At 37.4% G+C, this 18,427-nt stretch overlaps 2 protein-coding genes across 2 annotated transcripts; one reads left to right on the top strand and one right to left on the bottom strand.

Annotated features, from left to right (window-relative positions):
- The first annotated feature begins 10,757 nt into the window (after positions 1 to 10,757).
- LOC109239243 (phospholipase A1-IIdelta-like) lies at positions 10,758 to 12,607 on the top strand. Its single transcript, XM_019405785.1, has one exon. The coding sequence runs from the start codon at positions 11,057 to 11,059 to the stop codon at positions 12,467 to 12,469; it is 1,413 nt and encodes a 470-aa protein (XP_019261330.1). The 5' UTR covers positions 10,758 to 11,056; the 3' UTR covers positions 12,470 to 12,607.
- Positions 12,608 to 15,655: 3,048 nt separating this feature from the next.
- On the bottom strand, positions 15,656 to 18,225 carry LOC109239242 (F-box/LRR-repeat MAX2 homolog A-like). The gene has a single exon (XM_019405784.1). The coding sequence runs from the start codon at positions 18,163 to 18,165 to the stop codon at positions 15,994 to 15,996; it is 2,172 nt and encodes a 723-aa protein (XP_019261329.1). The 5' UTR covers positions 18,166 to 18,225; the 3' UTR covers positions 15,656 to 15,993.
- Between the last annotated feature and the right edge of the window lie 202 nt (positions 18,226 to 18,427).

Raw genomic sequence — 18,427 nt, forward strand, 5'->3', positions numbered from 1 at the left:
CCACTTGGGATAGGATTGGCTTTTGGTGTCCCAAGTCACCGATTTAATTTAAATCCCAAATCGAGGAAAATTTCGACTTTCCAATTGGAGTCTGCGAACCAGAAATTCTGTGTAAGGAATTCTGTTGACCCGAGGGAAGGTGTTAGGCACCCCCGGATCCCGTGGTTCTAGCACGGTCGCTTAAATTATCATGAATGGCTAAAATCTAATTTTTGGTACATGCTCCAACCTGTAGTGCAATTTAAAGATTATTTACCGCTTTTAGTTATTTTTTACGAAAGTGAAAGCCGTTTAAGAGCGTGTTTCTGGATCACGTCACATGAAATGCACCCGGATCCTCAACACCTCTTATTCAATGTTTGGGATTTAGATTTGGGTTGCATGAAATGCACTCCCGAATTTAGGAAGATAATATTATTAAAAGCGCGCCTAGAGTGGCTAGCGTCTTATTAACTTTGCGGGAAGCCATGAAAATTCGCTAAATGGCATGTCCCGAACTTCTAAATATTTTAATAAAGTATTTAATGAGGGCCCCACAATTTATATGTTTTGTTCGGCGAGGCTCGTCTCATTTTATTTAAAGGCCATCCTAAAGAAACTATGATTTTCTATTTCTTTTGTCTCTAAAAGGGCCTAATTAATTTGCATTTGTACATTCGGGCCTTGAGTTCAAGTCCGAATTCAAACAAAAGGGAGGACCGTCTTAATTTGAACCCGCTACTTAACTCGAGAACCTAAATTTATATTTGCAAATCAATCTCCATATTCTTAATATAGTTTAAAGGGTTTTGGATTTATAACAATTTTGGGCTTTGAACGTTAGCCCAGAATTTGTAAATGTCACTGTCCGGCAACTGGGTTTCAGTACTGACCCAACTTGTGTACAGGGGAGCTGAGGCAAAAGGTGAATTACTGGGCCAGACTTTAGGGCCAACAAGGCCCAAGCCATCAACGAATTGTGCTGAAGGGAATTTATCGGGTAGAGTCCGGTTTGGCCCATTAACAATTAAGAGAAATATGTGATGTATCAGTCCAGCCTTACTAATATTTGAATAAACAAGTAATTAAACGTGTTGAATTACAAATTTACTGCCTGCTCAACCGAAACGTGAATTGGCCCTAAACTACATAATCACTCCCATAAAATTCCTATATCATTAACGACATATGTACGACCCTGAAGCAATTAGGAGATGGACTTGGACTTAATTTCACAATTCAACTAGTATTTAATCAATTACAGCTAAACTCACGCTTGTTCATTCATCTGTTTTAACATCCTGATTGATTATCATTAACACATGAAACATTTCTGAAATGACTAAACAACCTATATAACCTGTGAGATACTGCACATTAACACTCATGTGATTGGCCTCAAAATACCATAATGACTTGTGAAATTAACATCAGCAATAAACAGGCTACAAATTGTAATCTCAATGCAAAACTAACATGGCTCTCACCACCTCACATAGAAAGTTAATATAGTCCAGTCCAATTACAACATTAATTACTAAAACTGGAATTAAACTAAGCTAACATGATATCACTTCAACAGAAATAGAATTTCCATTTTTCGTTTCCCAGATCACATGAACATCACCATAGTTAAGAGCTTGTACCTGGAATTTGGACAAAGCAAAAGGGAAAATCGAGGTCAGCTTAGCCAGCAACAGTTCACAGCAGCAAACAACAGTTTAAGGCCAATTTCAAACCCAGAAACGGTATCAAGCAATCCAGAAATTAGTTTCAATCAAATAACTCTAGCAAGCACCAAACCAAGCTTGAGTGACCCAAATTAACTCGAAGTAGCCCTAGGACCTCTAGAACCTCAAATACTAGCAGCACAAGGAAACTCATGCCATTTTTCAACCTCGGGTGGGATAGAGATTTGATTTAGAATTTGGGAACCTCAAAATCAAACTAAATATCTCAATGGAACAGTAAGCTTTCGAGGCTTCAAGCTTTCGGATTTTGAAATTTTTGAACTTNATGTTTAAGACTCTCAGATGCATCAGGTACTCCAAGCCAACAAAGAGAAAAACTTCATTATTTGGAGGGGTGACTCAAGAGGTGCAGGAACAAATCCTAAGGTTTTTAGGATTCCCTAAAGGAGATCTCCCCTTCAGATATCTGGGAATTCCTTTAGCTACAAAAAAGATCTCCTTAATCCAGTGGCAACCATTGATTACCAAGATGGTGGCTAAAATCACCTCTTGGACTGCCAAGAAGCTGTCATATGCAGGTCGAGCTCAGCTAATCCAAACTGTCCTCTTTGGTATTCAAGCTTACTGGGCACAACTGTTTGTTATCCCCTCAAAAGTGTTAAATACAATTGAAGCCTACTGTCGAAGCTACTTGTGGTCGGGCACAAATACAATCACTAGGAAGGCTTTAATTGCTTGGGAGAAGGTCTGTACTCCAAAGTCAATGGGTGGTTTAGGCTTGATGAACATGAGACTATGGAATAAAGCTACAATAAGTAAAGCTAGTTGGGATATAGAACACAAAAGTGACAGGCTATGGATTAGATGGCTACATGTATACTATATCAAGAACCAACAATTTGATCAAATGGCTATCCCTCAACAAGCTGGATGGATGGTAAAGAAATTGTTTGAGGCAAGAAGCTCATTGCCACTGATATAAGTCAACATTGCAGGGAGTGTAATCAAGCAGATCTATTATCAGCTTCTGGGAAACAATGCAAAAATTTCATGGAAAACATTGAGGTTTGGCAATAATGCTCGACCAAAAGCACAATTCACAGTATGGTTACAAATGCAGGGCATGCTCTTAACTATGGATAGAATTTCTTCCTGGGGTGTAAGTGTGGACCATTAATGCAAACTGTGCAATAGTCAAAGTGAAACAAGAGACCATCTCTTCATGGAATGTCCTTATTCTATCAAAGTCCGGGAGGGGGTACTAAAATGGATGCAGGTTCCAAGCTTCAGAACAACACAATGGGAACTACTGGAAAAGTGGATCGTCCAAAGAGCAAAGGGTAAATCGCAGAAAGCCCAGGTATTCAAGATGGCCTATACAGAATGGGTGCATGCAATATGGATCGAAAGAAATCAACGCAGGTTCGAAATGAGATCAAGGAAGGCAGAACAATTAGTGAAGGAAATAGCATACGTGTGTAATGTCCGAGCTCCTACTAGAATTAAAGAAATGGTTCGACAGTTTTGTATTTAGTTAGCCTAGTAGAAAATAGTTTCTTTTCAGTCCTATAGTTAGATAGCGGACTGGGTTGTAGTCGTGCTATGGCTCTTTACTTGTAAATATTCTGGTGATTAATAAAAAATTTAATTACCAAAAAAAAATTGTTAGATCTTATTCTTGAACTTGGAAAAGAAGAGATGAGAGGTAGAGATCGTCCCACTGGGCGTGCCATAATTTGTAGACAATAAATTGTGTCGAGAAAATAAAATCAAGACTGAAAAATATTGCAACAATCGTAGTATTTGATTTCAAGTAATATTAGTGTTACAATCTCTATAATTCCTCTGATTCTACTTTTTCAATATAAATTCAGGGCCTTTGAGCATGATCTTGAATTTGAAATTGATTAACCGTCGCAACACTTTGATTGTTCCACGAATTATATCACGAACAAGTAGCCTTGATCTTGAACGCCTTGTATTTAATTTGACTTCATTCTTGATCTTGAATACTTGAAATTTGTGTTGAAGTACTTGAATGCTTGAACCCTTGCAGTTTTTAGAGAATTGTGGCATTTGATCCACGAGCTCCCTTGTGTCTTCTTGTTATAACTCCTGGTCCTTTTTCTAAGTTAGAAGACCTCTATTTATAGTTGTGGGATGGAAGAGTTGTGATGAGAACAAACTCTTTCCGACCAATCATATTTAAGAGTGAAAATGCCACATTTGATTGGCCAGAACATGTCACTTGCACATGTGGCGCGGTTTCATTAGCCTTAATTTGATTTGGCATGCCTAGTCATTTTGACACCTGTCATGATCCCATTGGCTCTTCTGTTTGACTTGACATGCCACATCATTTGACACGTGACACCAAACTGGGCCTCTAGGAAGATGACATATTGGGCTTAATAAAGTGGGCTCATAACTTTAGCCCAATTAAATGGGCTAGCCCAATGGATAAAGACTTATTTATTTAATCCATATATATTGGGCTTATATAATTAATTCAATTATATTAGTCCATAGTATTTATTTGGATTAATATATCTAGAATTTAAAATATAATCTAAATTATTTTATGGATTTAATTTTAATAAAATTTATATGCCTACCCACATAATCTGTTTTAAGAAATTAAAGTCGACAAGTTTCAACTATTAGAAGAAATGAAGTAGGACCATTACTATGATTTGTAATCAAAGGAAAAAAAAGATCTCATCTCAATCTTCCATTATTGCCTCTTTTAGAACAAAATTAATTAAATTTGGTGCAAATATTGGATGCAGTTAATAAAAGATCGTAACAGTTGCGATTGTGGGAGTAAACATTCAAATATTATTTATGACGAGAAATAACTCGTCGATATGATTCATCTGATTTATTGTTTTAGTTCTAACTAATATTAGTATTAGTATCCGCGCGATGCGCGAATAATTAAAAAGAACGATCTACACCGTAAAGTTTAATATGTTAGTATTAATACCATCTTTACAACCAAACATTAAAAATATTTTAAGACTCCAGTAATCATTATGACAGGTTGATTGGGTGATCCATCCAAGTGGAGCAAGATTTTATCTACAAATTCTGAGATAAAGCCCAAAATCATACATTATCTTTGGCTTTAGACTCAAAATCATGCATATTCCATCACATGGAGCATTAATAGTCCATTTACTTTAACAAAATGGTGCACTTTTGGTCATAACCTAAACACCGTTAGTTTTTTAATAGTAACCTCCTCACGTGCCCTTTTATTCCCTACAAACGTTTAGCTATCAGTATATCTTCCATCATTTTTTGCAAAGAGAGTAATACCAAGAGCAGCAGAAATTTTTGAAAATCAAATTGGCTTTTGGAAAATCTGAGATATCGCCAAGGTTTTCTTCACTAAATTTTCTTCACCTTTCAGTGGCGGTTCTCACCTGATTTTCGAGTTCTTTGACTCCATTGGCAACAATCAACCTTCTTTTAATTATATTTTTCTCTACGTGCATCTTGGCTTCATCGAAAAGCTTATCAAGATTAATAGATATCCTTAACTTTGTATACTATATTAATATAGATTTTTTTTTTGACAAACTTTTTCCAGTGCTTGATGTTGCTTGGAGTTTTCCCAGCATCCTCTTAGCTAGGAAAGCATTGAGGTTTTTAATTTTTTTCACAAGATGTTCAAGCTCTCCCCTTTGCACCAGCATTTAGCTTCACATTTTAATTTATTGTCTGCAATAGTTTCTGCAGCACTGCACCTGTTATCTTTCTTTCTTTATTTTTAGAATTGTTCTCTTACAGTTTATTTAATTTCAGAATTGTTCTAATTGTTTCTTTACAGATATGTACTCTCTTTGAAAAAATAATTAACAACAGAGTATAGTAGCGATTTGTTTGGAGGGAACAAAAATTGTGTGTCGGGAACGTGAGGAGGCCTCTGTTAAACAATTAGTGGTGTTTAGGGTTATGATTAAAAGTTCACCGTTTTGTAAAAGTAAATGGACTATAAGCGCTCTACGTGAAAGAATATGTATGATTTTGGGCCTAAAGCTAAAGATAATGTACAATTTTGAGCTTTTTCTCACAAATTCTCCTCAAAATGTCGCTGAAATATTATTCTACCTATATGTAAAATACAAAAATTAATAATAAAAAAATAATAGTAATTGAATCTATAACTAATTCAATGCATGGCTGCAAGCGTACTCATGATCCTCAAGCTCCAAGTTCATAAAGGTACTTGTTTTACCACCTTGATTGTACGATTTTACGTTACCATGACCAATAACTTCTCCTATGACATCTGCCACATTTAAATAAAAAGTTATAAATAAGGTGATAAAACATTCAACAAAAAATAGCGAAAGGTAAAACAATTATCGAATAGTTCATTCTCATCAAAGTCAAGTTGATTTGTGAGATGCTCATAAGGCTTAAAGTTGAAGATATTCAAACTAAACTGTGGATCACTAATTTCATCCACACTCATCCTATGAGAAAATGTCAGTTTCAATTTATGCTTGTTGGCCTTAATTTTCAGATTGTTTGGTCCGACCACAAAGTTTTTCATAATAGACAATCCCATTTCATGTATTTTATTTTTAAAATACGCATAACGACTCTTCCAATAGTTGCATGAATTCGATCTCCCCAAAATAAAAATTTTGAAAAGAAATTTAAGTTAGTAAGACGCATAAGTTGAAGAAAATACATCACAACTCGAAAAAATAACAACATGTAAAAGAGTATGCACCTTTTCATCTTGAATAATTAATTCAATTGAATTAGAATTTTCTGGTTTCTCGCGGTTTGGAACGTGCCATAATCTAACAACATGAACCTTCAAATTCCAACTCATTTTGGACATTAATATTTAGTTGATATAGTTATAATGTGGAGCCATACTTTGCAGAAGTTTGTGTGGAAGCTAAACCCTAAGCAATGTAGAGAAGTCAAACCTAAGCAAAAATTGTTTAAATAAAGGTTTCTAAGAAAAGTCAATCGTAGTAAATCAATTTTTAAGTATGTGAAATCCTTATATTTAAAAGGTATGTGTAAATCACTTTGTATGAGTGAGTGCGCAAGAAATGATACGGATCTTCATTTTTTAGCTTTTGTTTTTTTTTTCAACGTTTGTTTTTCGTGGTTAATTATAATTTGGTAACCACCAACCTTAATTTTTCTTGTCTTTTTCCTTTGCCCTCTTGTTCATTTTTCATTTTGACATGTGTCATGATCCCATTGGCTCTTCTGTTTGACTTGGCATGCCACGTCATTTGACACGTGGCACCAAACTGGGCATCTAGGAAGATGACATATTGGGCTTAATAAAGTGGGCTCATAACTTTAGCCCAATTAAATGGGCCAGCCCAATGAATAAAGACTTATTTATTTAATCCATATATATTGGGCTTATATAATTAATTCAATTATATTAGTCCACAGTATTTATTTGGACTAATATATCTGGAATTTAAAATATAATCTAAATTATTTTATGGATTTAATTTTAATAAAATTTATATGCCTACACACATAATCTGTTTTAAGAAATTAAAGTCGACAAGTTTCAACTATTAGAAGAAATGAAGTAAGACTATTACTATGATTTGTAATCAAAGGAAAAAAAAATAACTCATCTCAATCTTCCATTATTGCCTCTTTTAGAATAAAATTAATTAAATTTGATGCAAATATTGGATGCCGTTAATAAAAGATCGTAATAGCTGCGATTGTGGGAGTAAATATTCAAATATTATTTATGACGAGAAATAGCTCGTCGATATGATTCATGCCATTTATTGTTTTAGTTCTAACTAATATCATGGAAGTGTAATTTTTAGTTTTCCTCGAGAAAACATATAATGAGATTCGATCTCATAGAGTTCAATTCACGACCCATGATCAATATGAGCTCGAAGCTTTCTTCGTAACTCCCGGAACTTCTTCGTAGTAGCTCCCTTACATGCCCCATTTCAGAGGGAGCCTCAAAGTGGCTCTATTTCATTATATTCCATCCATATCCTAATTCCATTCATTTAATATCCCTTTAGTGTCATTGACACAACAGATGCCGTTTCTAATCTATCTCTTTCTATTTCTTTTCTCTATATAGAAAGTTCAAAAATCATTAAAAAAAAACACACTATTATATTTTGAATTAAGTTATCAAACCACAAAAAACTGTTCAAACACCTAGAAAGTTTGTGGATTTTTGTTCAAAAATTCAATTACACATGAATTTTATTTTCCAAAAAACAAATGGTTGGGCTAGACTTGGCTTTTTTTTATTTTTATTTGAAACAACAGTACTTTAATTTTGGGAAACTGAGTTTGAATAAGTTTTTGCTTTAGGAGACCAACACAATTTGGCGCCGAGAAAATATCTTCAGTGATGTTTTAATCTTCAGATTTTTTTTTTTATTAAGCCCCATAAATTTATTTGAAAAGAAAATTATTTCAATAATTAAATAATTATGTATTCAGAAATTCAAGAATTCCTTAAAAACATTTACGAGCCACCAGCACCTCAATTAAATAAAGAAGATAGAGAACTCACCAAGTGAGCTAGCCCTCAACCTCGAGCTGTTCGAAGTAGAAACGGTTCTCTATCTTTTTCTCTCTAGCCTTCTCCTTTGAATGGAAAATATTTTTTTTTTAATGATAAAAGCGGTAGGTTAAGCCAAAACATATTACATTCAAAACATAATATTGTGCTACCAAAGGACATCTAATCAAAACACAGATCAAACATGCAGATTATCGAAACTAAAAACACTACAATTTCAATTGAATTTGGTATCTACACCAAAATAAATTGTTAAAAGGACAAGACATCCAACCAAAGTGAACTAAAAGCAAGACTATTGCATAATATATATAACAAAAAATTAATTAAACTTTTCAAAGAAAAAATTGGCTAACAAAGATTAATTGCGCTAATAATGACAATAAATTCTAATCAAAGAAACTAAAACTGAAACCTTCTTCATCAAACTCTTCCTTCTCCTCTACTTTCTTTTCCTCCTTTTTCACCTCCACGCGCATCAACTTGTGTACAGTGGCGGATCAAAAATTCTGAACAAGGGGTTCAATATATGTAAAGAAGTGAACAGTAAAAAAATTCGTAGAATGGGTTCATCAATTTTTTTTTTATATTTACATGTAATGTCAAACGGGTTCATCCAAAAAATTTGAATCTAGAAGAAAGTTAAACTATTTGTCGAAACATACCAAAAATATTATGTTGGATTAAAACTAATACGGTGGTTTGATTTGAAGTAATCAATTTTCCAAAAGAAAAAAAGTAATATTATGCTATTAAAAAAAGGGCATTCTAAGGAAGAAAAGGCAAAACATATAATGTATAATAAATAATAAGCAAAAAATGAAGACAATAGGAGTCTTATTTGACTCACTTTCTTCGTCATTAAAAACTAAATTTAATTCTGTATATACCGTGTAATTTTTCGATGACGATCACTTCCGTCCTCTAGATTCGCCCCCGCTCGTGTAGCAGCAATATTAATTGCATCGACATGACTAGCACCATCAACACCATCAACACCAGCAAAGGCCCAACCCAACTTTCCTCCTCCAACAGCAAGTAACTTAGTAACATTTTTGCCTTTGACTTAAGACAATAATAGTTGAATTTTCACCTTATCAATCTCAGCACCTACAATTTATTTTCTTTAAAATATGAGCTGAAGGGATAGAGCGGCAATTACTTTCATCTCTTAATTTACGATCTTGAAAAATCGGAGATTAATGCCTTGTTTTGTTCTAAAGAATGAGAGTATGATATTTTTATTACGAGGAATATGCCAATTTTAAGGGTATTTAATTGGGACTAAGGCCGTTGTTTAGTTGGATTATGATACATAATTCATACTAGTACTAATAGGATTGGAAAAGAATTCTTGTTAATTACATGCATATTTGGAAATATAACAAATTCGACTTTGACAAGGATAAGGAGAGAGGATCAAATTAGAACTAATAAGTTTTTCTCAAGCATGCCAGACAGTTTTTTTCCTAGTAAGTTCATTTTTCTTTCCAACTTTATTTTGTATTTTATTGTTTTTATATTGCTGTTGAACTAATAAGGGAATCACATTATGAAGTCTTTTTATGATACATAGTTTTGTTCGCTATTCATGGTAATAATCTGAGATCTCGTGGGATTATAGGCCACATATAACTAAGAGAACCTTAACACCGTACACCACTAGTACCTTTCCTTTTTTTTTTTTTTTTTGATAAAGATCAGTTCAGTAAATTGTAAATCTGAAAACGATAAGTAATTTCTTTTCATTTGTCAAAACCTTGCATGTCAGAGTTACTCGATTTTAAGATAGTAGATACTCGTTGCAATAGTTAATGAGCAATTTATGCAAATTATCCATTGAGCTTAAAATAATTACCCTTTCCTACCCATTTGAAAATTATTTACAATATATACTTAGCCAATTAAAACTAATTACCCCTATCTACCCACCGATTACCCATTTGGCTTAGCTTAGCTTGATTTGGCTTGGCTTGACTCAGTTTGCTTGGCTTGAATTGGCTTTGCTTGGCTTGGTTTAGTAGCTTTGCTTGGCTTGAATTAGCTTTGCTTGGCTTGGCTTAATAGCTTCGCTTGAATTGGCTTTGCTTGGCTCGGTTTAGTAGCTTAGTTTGACTTCATTTGATTGGCTTTGACTAGGTATTAAAAAAATGGGTAGAGGGCAAACCACCATGGGCAGGGGCGAGTAAATAGTTTCCCCTGCGAGGATATTTGCCAAAGATTGCCATAGTTAACGTGCACACAAGCTTGGCCCAAAAATAGCAAGTAATTTAGTAGGCGTTGGGATATAAAAATTACTATAATTTTTGAAAAAAATATATTTGGAGTTAAGTTGAAAAATAGTATTTAAAATTTGAAATTATGTTTGGACATGCATTTCACTTCAAACAATATTACAGCCTTCGTGAGTGGGGAAAAAAATTCCGAAAATTTTGAAAAGTTGATCAAAACCACTTTTTGATTTTTGAAAAACTCTTATTCGAAATTTTTTAAAAAACTAACAAAATTTCGTGGACAAACACATTCCTGATCCGTACAACACCATTATTGTAGAAAATAAAAAATACAACTAGTACATGTGTTTCACCTGTAATAAGTCTTCTCTATATATCCTGCAATAATGATGACTCCAATACTCTTTCAACTGTGGACTCCCCTTATCTAACAAAAAATCTACTCCTATTGTTATCAAGAAAACTAGTGGAGGAAAATGCAGTTGCTTTCTTCTTAAATCTTAATAGCATTATAGCCTCAACCACACCTCATCTCAGTACTTCACCAAACTTCTCCATCAAAAGAAACTATCTACATTTAGTTAGATAAAATGGAGACAGAACCAACATGGCATGAACTGTTAGGAAGCAACAACTGGGAAGGTCTTCTTGAACCATTAAATCTCAATCTACGACAGCTAATTCTCCGTTGCGGCGACTTCTGTCAAGCCACTTATGATGCTTTCAACAATGACCAAAATTCCAAGTATTGTGGCACCAGCCGTTATGGCAAGAATACATTCTTCCAAAAAGTTATGTTAGAATCTGCTTCCAATTACAAAATCTCCGGCTTCCTCTATGCCACTGCCCGTATTGGCGCCCTCAAAGCCATTTTCCTCCACTCTCTGTCTCGCGAAGCTTGGGACAGAGAATCCAATTGGATTGGTTATATAGCTGTTACAACTGATGAAGTCAGCCAAGAACTAGGCCGTAGGGAAATTTATGTTGTTTTTCGTGGCACAACAAGGAATTACGAATGGATCAATGTCTTAGGTGCCCGGCCTGAATCTGCTGACTCTTTGCTTCGTCCCAAGTCTCTGCAAAAAATTGGAGTAAATGGTGATAACAGCAAAAGCAGCAATGGTGATGATGGGGTAAATGGTGATAACAGCAAAAGTAGCAAAGATGATGATGAGAACGAGCCCAAAGTCGAGGATGGCTGGTTCAAGATTTTCGCTTCCAGTCTCTGCAAACCTTTGCTTCGTCCCAAGTCCCAGCAAAAAAGTGGAGTAAACGGCGATAACAGCAAAAGCAGCAGTGATGATGACGAGAACGAGCCGAAAGTAATGGATGGCTGGCTCAAGATTTACCTTTCCAGCAACCCAAATTCGCCCTTCATGAAACTAAGTGCAAGAGAACAGCTGCAGGCAAAAATTGAAGAATTAAGGCAGCAGTATAAAGATGAGAATCTTAGCATAACATTTACAGGCCATAGTCTTGGTGCTAGTTTAGCTACTTTAGCAGCATTTGATGTGGTTGAAAATGGGGTTACCGATATTCCAGTATCCGCTATTGTCTTTGGGAGTCCTCAAGTTGGGAACAAGGCTTTTAACGAAAAGGTCAAGGAATATTCAAATTTGAAAATCTTACATGTTAAGAACAAGATTGATCTCATTCCCCTTTATCCAAGTGCTCTATTGGGGTATGCGGATACAGGTACAGAACTAATCATCGATAGCAGAAAATCTCCAAGCTTAAAGGACTCAAGAGATACGGGCGACTGGCACAATTTGCAGGGTATGTTACATGTTGTGGCTGGTTGGAATGGGGAAGATAAAGAGTTTGAATTACAATTGAAGAGGAGTGTAGCTTTGGTTAATAAGTCATCATCTTTCTTGAAAGATGAGTACTTGATTCCAGGGTCATGGTGGGTTGAGAAGAACAGGAGTATGGTTCTTGATGAAAATGGGGAGTGGATTTTGGCACCACCTTCAGATGAGGATCTTCCAGTCCCTGAGTATTGACTTGTTTTCAGAATTTTCAGAAATGAGTAGTTTGTTCAGTTTGCAATTTTCTACTTGATATTGTTAATCTTGCTTTGGACTTGTAAATGCTAATGCGTCCAATGTCTATCTTGCAAACGATGTGTATATTATCACCGACGTTCTATGGTACTAGTGTCAGATGAGGTCAGGGCGGATCCACTACTTCGGCACCAAGTTCATACAAATCCAGTATTTTCGACAAAAATTATATATTTTTATGTGAAAACTCCGGAAAACCTCACCAAAAATTAGATTTGAACTCATAATTTAAAAAGTACAATGAGTTCAGTACGAAGAAACTAGAAGATCGAACCCAGCAAATTAAGATCCTGGATCCGTCTCTAGGTGCAGCACTCAGCTTAACTTCTGCAATTCTAAGAACAACAACAACAACAACTACAACGACCCAGTAAAATCCCACTAAGTGGGGTTTGGGGAGGGTAGTGTGTACGCAGACCTTACCCCTACCCCGATAGGGCAGAAAAACTGTTTCCGATAGACCCTCGGCATGCAATTGTAAGAACTTAACCAAAAAAAAAAAAAGGAAAATTATATAATATAGCCGCCCCCAAAAATAATAGTCGGCAAAATGTATATTTTTTGGTATATTAATGCATAGTATACATATTTTTTATATATCTGGTAGATGTAATTATTTTTGGCCGACCGCTCAAATGTGTAACTTGCCCTAAAAAATTACCTAAAGAATCACGGCCCATGCCAATTAATCCTCTCTGGTAGACTTGTACATGGGAAGAAGAAACAAGACTAAAGATAAAGAAGGACTTCTCAATTGCTCTTCAGTTGTCCTCTAAATTAAATAAAATAGTTGAGGATGAGCCATGGTGTATGTTATTTGCTGATGACATAGTTCTAATTGATGAGACGAGGGCCGGTGTTAACGAGAGATTGGAGGTTTGGAGACAGACCCTCGAGTCTAAGGGTTTCAAGTTGAGCAGGTCTAAGACAGAGTACCTGGAGTGCAAGTTTAGCGCTGAGTCGAGGGAAGTAGGCAGGGACGTGAGTCTTGGGTCACAGGTCATCCCGAAGAAAGATAGCTTCAAGTACCTTGGGTCGATGATTCAGGGGGACGGAGAGATCGACGAGGACATCACTCACCGTATAGGGGCGGGCTGGATGAAATGGAGGCTTGCATCTGGAGTTCTGTGTGACAAGAAAGTGCCACCGCCACTCAAAGGTAAGTTCTATAGAGCTGTGGTTAGACCGGTCATGTTGTATGGAGCAGAGTGTTGGCCGGTTAAGAACTCCCATATCCAGAGGATGAAGGTAGCAGAAATGAGGATGCTGAGGTGGATGTGCGGGCACACTAGGATAGACAAGATTAGGAATGAAGATATTCGGAAGAAGGTGGGTGTGACCCCTGTGGATGACAAGATGCGGGAAGCAAGGCTCAGATGGTTCGGGCACGTGCAGAGGAGAAGCCTTGATGTGCCGGTAAGGAGGTGTGAGCGGTTGGCAGTAGTGGGTACGAGAAGAGGTAGAGGGAGGCCTAAAAGGTATTGGGGGAGGTGATTAGGCAGGACATGGTACGTCTGCGGATTTCCGAGTACATGGCCCTTGATAGGAAGGTCTGGAGGTCCAGCATTAGGGTTGTAGGTTAGGGGGTAGTAGCACTTTCCTTACTTCGTTCCGGGGGCGAGGCGGGGTTGGATTAGGGTTGATCTTAGATAGCTTGCAGTTTAGGCTGAATACACTCTGTACTTGCTGTTTATCTTAGCCCTGGGCCTTAGATACTGGTTACTGTTATTGCATGTCTTTCATCTTTTGGTTGTTATGCTTCCATTACTATTACGGTTGCTACTGGAGTTACTAATGAGTTGTCTTTTCTTGTTTTCTTTTTTATTTTCATTTTTCTGAGCCGAGGGTCTATCGGAAACAGCCTCTCTGCCCTATCGGGTAGGGGTAAGGTCTGCGTACACATTACCCTCCCCAGACCCCACCTGGTGGGATTTTACTGGGTAGTTGTTGTTGTTGTTGTTGTAGTTGAGGATGAGTTACCTAATAAGAATGATTCTACAACTAGAAAACCTTCATGGCCTCCTTCCCCTGTTCTTAATATCTTTTGTAGCAAGAAAAGAATATCTGCGAAACATTACAGAGACAATCCATATCATTTTCTGTTTATATCTTCTCCAAATTCTTCTCATATTAATTCGAGCTTATAACCTAGATATCTAAAAATGCTGAACAAATGATGAGGGTGAAGTAACCTAGGACATGAAAACAATACAAAAGAACTTTAAGTAAAAACAAAAATAGAAGAAGAAAAAGAGAACAATCACTCAAATCTTGAAAGAATATTGATGCTGCTAAGCCTTCGACCAAACAAATTAAAAGAAGTTCTTCATCTCTGGGCCTGTGGCAATTGATTTCAGAACCATTTAGAAGCTCTGCAAAGCCATGCCTCAATGTTATTTACTTAGAAGTCTGATCCTTGTTTTTCTTGGCAACTAAGAGGATTATGTGCATACATCGGATAAAGTTAGTGACATGATCTCAATGCCTTGTGAATAAGCACTCCACTGTCAAAAAATGTAATTTTGGGCTTTCAAGAATAGTGACAGATGCACTTGGGAGAGATTCTACATCAGTTGGCACTTCTGTATGGATGGCTGCAGAACTGATTCCTAATGAACCTTTCTCGTAAAAATGTGACCTTTTTAGCTGGAGCTCTGCAGCCTAGAGATAGACCATGGGAAGGTGTGTGTACAAGCAGAGTGGGTATGCTAATTTGACATCGCTATTTCGCTAATGGGCTAATCGCTTTCTCTTATTGCTTTAGGAAAATTAACATTTTATTTCAAATGGTTATGTCAAAGCAAGTTCTTTCCTCTCATTTAGGTAGTTTATACTGTTTTCGACGAGAGATCAAGATTAGAGATACCTGAAGGACATCTGGTAGACTAATTGCAGGTAATTCCAGTCAATTGTAGATGTTGATACCAGAGGCCTGTGAGACTATTCCTTTATTTTTCTCCTGGTGTTACCCATATTTTTCTGTAAGCAGACTGCTGGACAGAGCTGAATGAAAAGACCAACTTGGAGGAAGTTCTCACACGACTTTAGAGTGAATACTCGCTCTACTGGTCTGCAATCTCTTTTCCTTTTATAGAAACACATGTAGAGGTTTTAAAGATGTCTGGCTCAAGTTGTAAATGTTGGGTGATTTTCCAGATTTAGAAACAAAATATTAATACATTCATCCTTCCGCACAATCAAAAGTAGTGTTCATACACCTATTTCTGCTCTCAGCAATGAAATTTCACTCCCAAAATTGACCATCTTCTTTGTTCAAGATGCGTAAATTAACTGGTACATTAATCTGGATATTTAATATGACAACATGACTATCCCAGGAATGTACTCTATGACTATTGGGTACCGGAAAGTTGCATAACAGTATCTGTTCCGTGCATCTATCAGGAATAAAACCGAGGACAATTAGATATTGGAAAATTGTACAATATTATCAGTTTTTTGCATCAATCACAAATCTGGCGTCTGTTTAGGGCTGCCTCAAATCGGCTCAAGGAGCCTGCTCTCATTTCTGTACTCATGTCATTCTCTGGCGCCGGATAGTAATCTTCTCTCAGCTGTACATCTCGTAGGTTTGGGATTCTAAGTAGGAACATCATGAAATGTTCATGCGCTGTTCCATGGATGAACAGCTTTCTGAGTGTAAGGCATTCTTGGAGCAGCCCAGCTGCCGGCAGTGATAGACTCCTTTGGTTAACATCCCTATCTTGTGGTGGCCAGTAATCAAGCTCCCTGAGATTCAAATGTCCAATCCCAAAGAGATAAAACCGTTCCCACAAGCTCAAATCCATCTGGCCCGATGGGGCAGTGTGTGCGTAACCTATGATATCTCCACAATCCAAATGCATCTTCACAAGCTTAGGGAACCGTATAAGGGTGCTCAACCCAAACGCCCTCTCTGAAGGTTTTGACCATAGCCTACAATCTCCTTCTACCTTAATCTTAATCTCTTCCAAATTAGGACAATCTTGAAGACCTGCAGCTGATAAAGGAGTCAAAAGCTCACCAACACCAATCCAAAGTGAGAGATATTGCAGCCGGTCCCATATTCGTTCGCCATATCCATTGCCATGGCCATTCTCTTCCACGTAAACACTATTAAGATCATAGGAGTACTTGCATCTTTTATTCCTGTTAAACATGAAATCGTCATCAACTGATCCAGATGCGTCCCCGAATCCAGCAGGATGGCTTGATGCCTCACCGCCATTGGCCTTATTGAGATCAAACCCGTATTCAACACAACCATCAAGATTTTCAATTTCTTCAACACTATCCCACACACAATCAATATGAAGCCTCTCGATACGTTCTTGTATCGGTTCCAATGCTTTCAACGAAGAAGACGCTCCAAGATTCTTGCAACAAGATATACTGACATCAACCAAACTTTTCCGGAGCAAAGAAGCTAGCGTTCTCATTCCTCTCATCGTGATCTTCTTACAATTTCGAATCTCAAACTTGGCCAATCTTGTACACCCTCTACCAATTGCAATCAAACCCATATCATCCAAATCACCCACATTCCTAATCGACAAAGATTGTAATTCCTGACAAAGCGCAACACCATCCAACTTTGACTCAATTGGCATAGAAATGCCATGAAATTGCCCCAACTTCAACAATTTCAACTTGGGACATTTCTTGTTCAGCACTTCCAAAGCAGGACCACTATCTCTAACATTATTAGAAACATCTAATACAAGCTCTTCAAGTAAAGGAAGACCCGAAAATACCTCAATCAAAGTTGAAACACTAATCTTCCCATCGTCGATACTAAACCCCTCTTCATCTAGATCACTCTCACTCCTGCAATTAGACAAAACAGACGTATCCACTAAATGAAGCACAGACAATTTGGGACAATTTTCAGCTACACATACCAAAGCCTCATCACCAACAAAACCAATGTACCTTGGATCAAACATACAGACAACCTTAAACTCTTTCAAATAAGGACAGCATTTAGTGATGACTCTAATCTCGTCCGTCTTAAAACCTTCCGAAAATGAAGCGTTTAAGAGATTTAATACAGTCATGTTACTCGCAACAACAGGATTCGATTCAAGGGCTGGTGGTAAATCCTCAGTCCAACAATAAAAAGTAGATAAGTCAAGCGAGGCCAGTTGCGAGCACCCCTGAAATAGTAAGTTGAACTCATCCCCACTAGCTAATTGCGGACGCTGGTGCCATCGGACAAGCTTGATATGCTTAAGCTGGGGCCACTGGATGGGCAAGAGCTGGAGCGCGTGTGGGTCACGCGCGTATACAGTGAGAGAACTGACTGAAGGAAATGCGTGGCGCAGAAGGCGTGCGATGAGGGTTGAATCGTCGTTATCTGCGGCGGCGCGTGGAGAGAGGAGGGAATGGCCCCAAGGAGAGAGGAGCGAGAGGTCGAGATGAGTAACGGATCGGAAGCAAGTGGGGAGCATGAAAAGGTCGTTCGTGTTGCCTCGGAGCGTGAGAGAAGTGCGGGTGGAACGTTCTAGGACGAGCCATTTATGGCAGACGAGCGCGGCGACGTTCCGGCTGCGGACGTCGGAGACGGCGGCGATTATGTTGGAAAGTATTACGTCGGGAAGGTCATTAAGAGTAGTGGGTCTAACTGAAGTTGCCATTGAAAAAAGCTTGTTGAAGAGTGAGAAATGGAGGATTATGGGTTTTTTGAAAATCAAAAAACTGATGGGTGAGTGGTGCTAAATTGGGCGGGGGGGGGGGGGGGAAGGTGTGGGATAGAGCAGGGTACTGGGTTGCAGGGAGTGGGACGATGAGAAGGACCCATGTGAGTGTCACGTGTGATTCATACCCGTTGGTCGTTGGGCGTTAAAACAAGTTAACACTCGTGATAGATGACTTTTAACTTCCCACGGTAATTTATAG

This window comes from Nicotiana attenuata, unplaced genomic scaffold (assembly GCF_001879085.1).
Source record: "Nicotiana attenuata strain UT unplaced genomic scaffold, NIATTr2, whole genome shotgun sequence".
Taxonomy (NCBI): Eukaryota; Viridiplantae; Streptophyta; class Magnoliopsida; order Solanales; family Solanaceae; genus Nicotiana; species Nicotiana attenuata.